Source organism: Malus sylvestris, chromosome 15, assembly GCF_916048215.2.
Source record: "Malus sylvestris chromosome 15, drMalSylv7.2, whole genome shotgun sequence".
Classification (NCBI taxonomy): domain Eukaryota; kingdom Viridiplantae; phylum Streptophyta; class Magnoliopsida; order Rosales; family Rosaceae; genus Malus; species Malus sylvestris.
Genome location: NC_062274.1, coordinates 28,150,108 through 28,156,618, shown reverse-complemented (window position 1 = coordinate 28,156,618; position 6,511 = coordinate 28,150,108). Strand labels below are relative to the sequence as shown.

Below are 6,511 nucleotides of genomic sequence, written 5' to 3'. Positions count from 1 at the left end.
GGAGCGAGTACCGGCTAATACCATTAAACTTAATCTCACTTATCTTCATCTCTCGACCTCATTTCTGTTCTTCGTCTCCTTTTCATTCTTGAACTGCTGCCATGTCGAGTCTTCAGAGTTTGTTGCCCTAATACTGGTGGCTACAACTATATTCTTCATGGTCACAGGCCCTCCTCATGCTATGGGCTTAAGGTTCAAAGTGAAAAGTAACCCCTTGCCCCGTAATATGACCAATTCGCTCTAGCTTATAGAAAAAAAAAACACTTTAATACAACCAACCAAATTCCCCATGGGTTTCTTCTTTGTGGAGGTTTCCATTGGGAAGCCTCCATCCGTCCAAACAGTTAATCTGGCACTAGACACTTTTACTCCCCTCACTTGGGGTCCAATGCTCCAACTGTCTGCAATGTTTTCCAGTCCCTGTTCCAAATTTTGATCTTGCAAACTCCACCAAGTTGCCTTCCAAGAATCCCTTATGCGTTCCCCCAATCACAGGACCCTTTGGTAGATCATGTCATTATGATCTCATGTACTCAGTTGGTCCTATGCTGAAAGAAACCTTTGCCTTGCCATCCGATCAAAAGAACCACAATGATGATGTTAATAATGACACCCCATCATCATTGACATTATTGATAATATTGTAGTGATGATGAACATATGAACAAAAGGAAGAAGATGAAATGAGAGAGATCGAAAGAGAATTAGAAAAATGAAAGACTATGTATTTTTCACACTGAGAACATTACACATAAGGTCTTATATAGACCATTCTTACATCCACAATTACAATCATACCCTCTAACTAATTCTAACAGATTACTGGTAGCATATTTCATCATCTTATGACAGGTGTCACCATCCTATGAGACTATATCTATTACTCCCCCTCAAATCGAGCTTGGTGGAGATCCCAAGCTGAGTTTGTGATAATGTTGAAGAAAAACAGGACTATGCAAGCCCTTGGTAAGAACATCATCAACTTATTTGTCTGTGGAAATGTATTGAACCACCAAATCCATTTTTTGAACTTTCTCACGGACAAAATGGTAGTCAGTGTCTAGATGTTTTATTTGAGAGTGAAATACTGGATTCGAAGTTAGAGCCAATGCAGATAGATTGTCACAATGTAAGTAAGGAGGCACTAATATGACTTGATGAACATCTTTCAATAGAGTTCTAATCCAATCGACATTTGCTGCACAATGTGCTAAGGCTTTTTATTCAGCCTCAGTGGGACTTCGAGAAACAGTGAATTGTTTCTTTGATTGCCAAGAAATAGGATTAGACCTTAAGTACACCATATAGCCTGTGATTGATCTTCTGGTGTTAATATCTGATGCCCAGTTAGAGTCTGAGCATGCAGAAATTTGAAAATTTGCAGACCTTGTATATCTCAATCCACATGTGACAGATCCTTGCAAGTATCTAAAATACATTTGACCAAATGAAAATGGGAATATGTAGGATTTGTCATAAATTGGCAGACCATATTGACAGAATGTGCAATATCGAATCTTCTAAAGGTAAGGTACTGAAGAGCACCTACAATACTTCTGTATAGAGTAGGATCTGCAAAAGGAGTTCCTTCAGTCACAAGCAACTGAGTATGTGGTTTCGATGGTGTAGAAGTAGGTTTGCATGTCTCCATTCCAGCCTTCTTCAGCAACTCTGCAGTATATTTAGACTGATTAATGAACAATGAACCATCTAGTGAGTACTGAATTTGTAAACCCAGAAAATATGTGAGAGTTCCCAAGTCCTTGAGATCAAAAACTTCTCCCAAGCTTGAGATGATTGATTGTACTTTAGATGGATTGTAACTAGTAACTATAATATCATCAACATATAGTAAAAGTAAAATAACATCTCAATTTTCTTCCTTGACAAACAAACTAGTGTCAGACATTGAAGTTGTGAATCCAAGAGATGGTAAAAAACTTGTAAATTTTGAGTTCCAGGCCCTAGGTGTTTGTTTTAGGCCATATAAAGATTTCACAAGTCTAGAAACATACTCTGGATGTTCAGAATCGAAGAAACCTTGTGGTTGCTGCATATATACCTCTTCTTCAAGATCACCATGCAAAAATGCATTTTTCACATCCAATTGTCTTAGATTCCAACCATATTGACCTGCTATTGCAAGGATTAATCTCACAGTTGTGTGTCGCACAATTGGACTGAATGTTTCAGAGAAATCCAAACCCTTTTCTTGACTGAAGCCTTGAGCTACAAGCCTAGCCTTGTACCTGGAGATAGTTCCATCAGAATTCTTCTTCACCTTGTACACCCACTTGCTTCCAATTATAGTTCTATCAAATGGTAATGGAACCAACTGCCAAGTACCTTGAGCTTTTAGAGAATGAAATTCCTCTTGCATTACCTTTTGCCAGTTCACACTTTCTGAGGCTGCCTTAAAGTTCTTAGGTTCCTCAGTATCATGAACATCAGCTAGAAAGGAAAAATCTTCACATCTAATTATGTTATCTGAATCATCAACAGAATCTAATATTTGCAATGAAGACAATTCAGGTAAGGAAGCCAATAAATCAGCATAATTCTTTCTTTGTAATGCACCAGTTTGAATTCTGGTCTTCATACCTGTACACTTCTCCACAGGAACATAAGATTCATCATTAGGAGAAGAACATGGCGATATTGGAAGAATTACCTGTAATTGAGCTGAATATAGGATAGGAAGCAAATGAGATGTATCATTTGGTGTGGAAAGAGTATGGCCAGGTGATGGTTCTTCAGATGGTAAACTTTGAGTATGTCTTGAACTGTGATTTGATGAGCTAGAACCTTTACTCGAAGATATATCAAGATCAGAGACACCATTAGATCCATTACCAGCAAGTTGAGAGACACTATGCACTGATGGAGTTTATGACTGTGAAGCATTTGAACCCCTTGATCTCATATGAACTGGTATTGGAATAACCACTGATGAAGTAGTATTTTGATTTGTTGACAAGATGACATCTTGAGTTGGTGTAAGCATGGAAACACATTCTCGTAAAAAATGACATGTTTGGAGATAATCTATTTCTAAGTTTGTATGTTGAAACATATTACTCCTTTATATCCCATAGAATAGCCCAAGAAAACACACATTGCAGAGCGCACTTGTAACTTGTTTGAATTATATGGCCTAATCCAAGGATAAACTGCTAAACCAAAAATTCTCAAGGAACTCACATCTGGAAGTTTATCATATAACATTTTATAAGGAGAATGCATTGACAATGATTGACAAGGCATCCTATTAATAAGGAACACTGAATGTGCACAAGCAAAATACCAGAATTGAAGAGATAAACCAACATCATTCAACATTGTAATTGCAGTCTCAACAATATGTCTGTGTTTCATCTCAGCAATACCATTTTGCTGAGGGGTATAAGGGCAAGAAATCATATGTTCAATGCCTTTTGTAACCAGAAATTGTGAAAATGATCTACTTGTAAACTCTCATCCACCATCAAACTGAAAGCTTTTAATTCTAATCCCAAACTGAGTATGCACATAGTTGTAGAATTGCATAAACAATTGAAACACATCTGATTTGTTGCACATAGGATAGATCCAAACATATCTTGTATATTCATCAACAAAGATTACATAATATCTGTATCCTTCTAAGGATTTTACAGGAGATGGTCCACAAACATCTGAGTGGACCTTTTCAAAGGGAAATCTACACCTATCAACCTTAGAAGAAAATGGGAGTCGTGTCATTTTCCCTTTAAGACAGGATGTACAGACATTATGTTTTATATCTGACTCAAGTAAAACATTTGATTGTTTAAGCATTCGAACCATGACTTCATTAGACAGGTTTCCTAGCCTCTGGTGCCACAGACTGGACTTCACCAATTGACCAAGATATGCATTTAACTTCTGACAACTGAACTGCATTCCTTTACCATGCTGAATAACTGGAATTTGAAATAGCTCATGTGGCCTACTCTTTTCGTGATACAATATCTCCCTTGTCTTCTTGTCCAGCACAAAAAATTGAGATTCATCATAAATGAACCAGTTAGCATATAATTGTTTCACAGACAACAAGCTCTTAGCAATCTTAGGAACATGTAAAACGTGCTTTAGAACAAGAGAATAATCATTAGTTCTAATAGAGGCAGAACTAATATTTTTAATATTCAAGTATGTGCCATTGCCAACAGTTATTTTATTTGAACCTTCAAAATATTGCACTTGAGTAAGAGAGTTGACTTCAGCTGTCATGTGATGTATAGCTCCAGTATCAACTACCCAAGCATCATTAGGATTGAATTGACTTGTGTGTTGTGCTGTCATAGCATTCAGATTTAATGATGAAGGTTGTCCTTGATATACATAATTTCCCCTGTGAAAACATTCCAAAGCAACATGACCCTTCTTACCACACATCTGATATTTAACCATAAACCCATGAACAGAAGCATTTGTGTTTCTTTGAAAACAATTTGCAGCAGTGTGACCCCTCTTGCTACAAATTTGACACTTTATGACAACATTTGTCCTGCTTTGTGTATTACTAGACCATCCACTATTACTGTTATGTCTTGAAGCCCCAGAATTGAAGTGCTTGCCTTTATAACCACCAGACCTGAAATTGTTATTTCCCTTGTACTAATTTGATCCCTTATGTTCTTTAGCCTCATTAAGTACTTATCAATACTACCAGACCCTTTCTGAATGGTATGAAGTTCTGTTTTGAGATGATTGACCCTTGACTTAGAGACAAATGCATATCTTTCAACCAAATTCGACCAGGCTTTATGAGCAGTTCTACACCCAATTAAATATTCCATAGCTTCATCAAACAAGGTTGCTAATAGAAGACTCAACAAGGCCATATCAGTAGATTCCCATTCAATATAAGCTTGAGTAATTTCATTTGTAACCCCAGTTTCTGTGTGGATTATAAACTTTGGTGGACAAACATTTGTACAATCAAAATGTTCAAACAGTTTATGTCGCTTCAAAACAGCTTTAAATTGAAATGCCCATTTGTCAAAATTATCATCACGAAGTTTAATGGTGATCAAACCCAGAAGACTCTCAACTTTAACAACTAGAGTAGTCATAGCTAATGCAAATTTACCAAAATTTGTAAGCAAAAACAATCAATAACCTAATCAACAACCCACAATGAAAGAATGACACTTTCTTGGGAATCACGAAAGAATGAAACTTTCTTGACAAGAACTATCCTCAATACAAGAACTCACAGATTCAACGACTGACACATAAAATCTACTTCAATCACAGCAAAAACTCCAAATTACCAGATCCAAACAACATGAAATTTTAACCCATAATTTACCAATCAAGAAACTCCATATTTTCCAAGAACTGAAAGAGAATACTACTTAATTTTAAAACAATTTCACCTGAAACAATCAACTCTGATCAAGAACGCCAGAAAACACCCACATTAAGATCTGCAACTCCTAAATTTCGCCAAGAACATCACGAACAGCTCCAACCCAGAAAAGTGAATACGAACCGCCAGTTGTAATCAGCGGAAGCCACCGGATCGATTATTGCCGTAAGGCATAACCAGCGAAGATACCATGATAATATTGTAGTGATGATGAGTAGATGAACAAAAAGAAGAAGATGAAATGATAGAGATCCAGCTCAACTCCAACAAAAGTATGCATAAGTTCTCATATTACTTGCCTGATCCTGATGTTCAAACAACTGCCTCTCGCAGAGAAAACAAACTACAACCAACATTGAATATTGGGTCCGATGCAACTATTACTGGAGATATCCAGAGCACGGTAATATTGAAGAGCCAGTGCCACGACAAGTACTATTATTATTTGAACATGACTGCAATTAGTGTTAACGGAAAACATCTAAGGATCGATCCTCGGATATTTGTTACGACTTCCTCGGGCACTGAAAGGTTCATCATTAAGCCAGGAACCGCAATTACGTTGTTGGCCAAAGAAGCTTTTCGAAGCTTCAAGAGCTCCGTTTCCAAAGAGGTGATGAGAAGATACCTTGAGCTAATACCAATGAAGAATAGTAAGTCGGGTTTCGACTTACGTTACAGTACAAGGGGAGCTATTTGCAATGTCAGTGAGATGTCGTTTCCGAAAGTTCAGTTCTATTTCCACAGTGATGACGGTGATGGTCGTCCGCCCAATATCGTACTGCAAAAATTGTTTATAACAGTTCACACCCAGGATGAGGATTGTGCATGCCTATCACACAGAAAATGGGCGTGGGGCCAAGTATATTAGGAGGATTGAATCAAATTAAGACTCGGTTTTTAGTTGATATTGGTCAGTCTAAAGTTTTACCTGTCCGCAAATCAATGTTAATGGGGTACTGCTCATCATCATTATCAACCCCTTTCCTGATATGAAAAGTAATGAAATAAATGAGAAATATTTATATATTTTATTTGGTGTCGATTAGCTAAAAGTATACTGTCTTCCGATTTTGGGCCATATATATTTTAATTTTACCCAAAAGAAGAAAAATA

At 37.0% G+C, this 6,511-nt stretch overlaps 1 protein-coding gene across 1 annotated transcript; it reads left to right on the top strand.

Annotated features, from left to right (window-relative positions):
• Nucleotides 1-5,636: 5,636 nt before the first annotated feature.
• On the top strand, nt 5,637-6,266 carry LOC126602884 (aspartic proteinase nepenthesin-1-like). The gene has a single exon (XM_050269716.1). It carries the CDS (start codon nt 5,637-5,639, stop codon nt 6,264-6,266), a length of 630 nt encoding a protein of 209 aa, XP_050125673.1.
• Nucleotides 6,267-6,511: the final 245 nt, after the last annotated feature.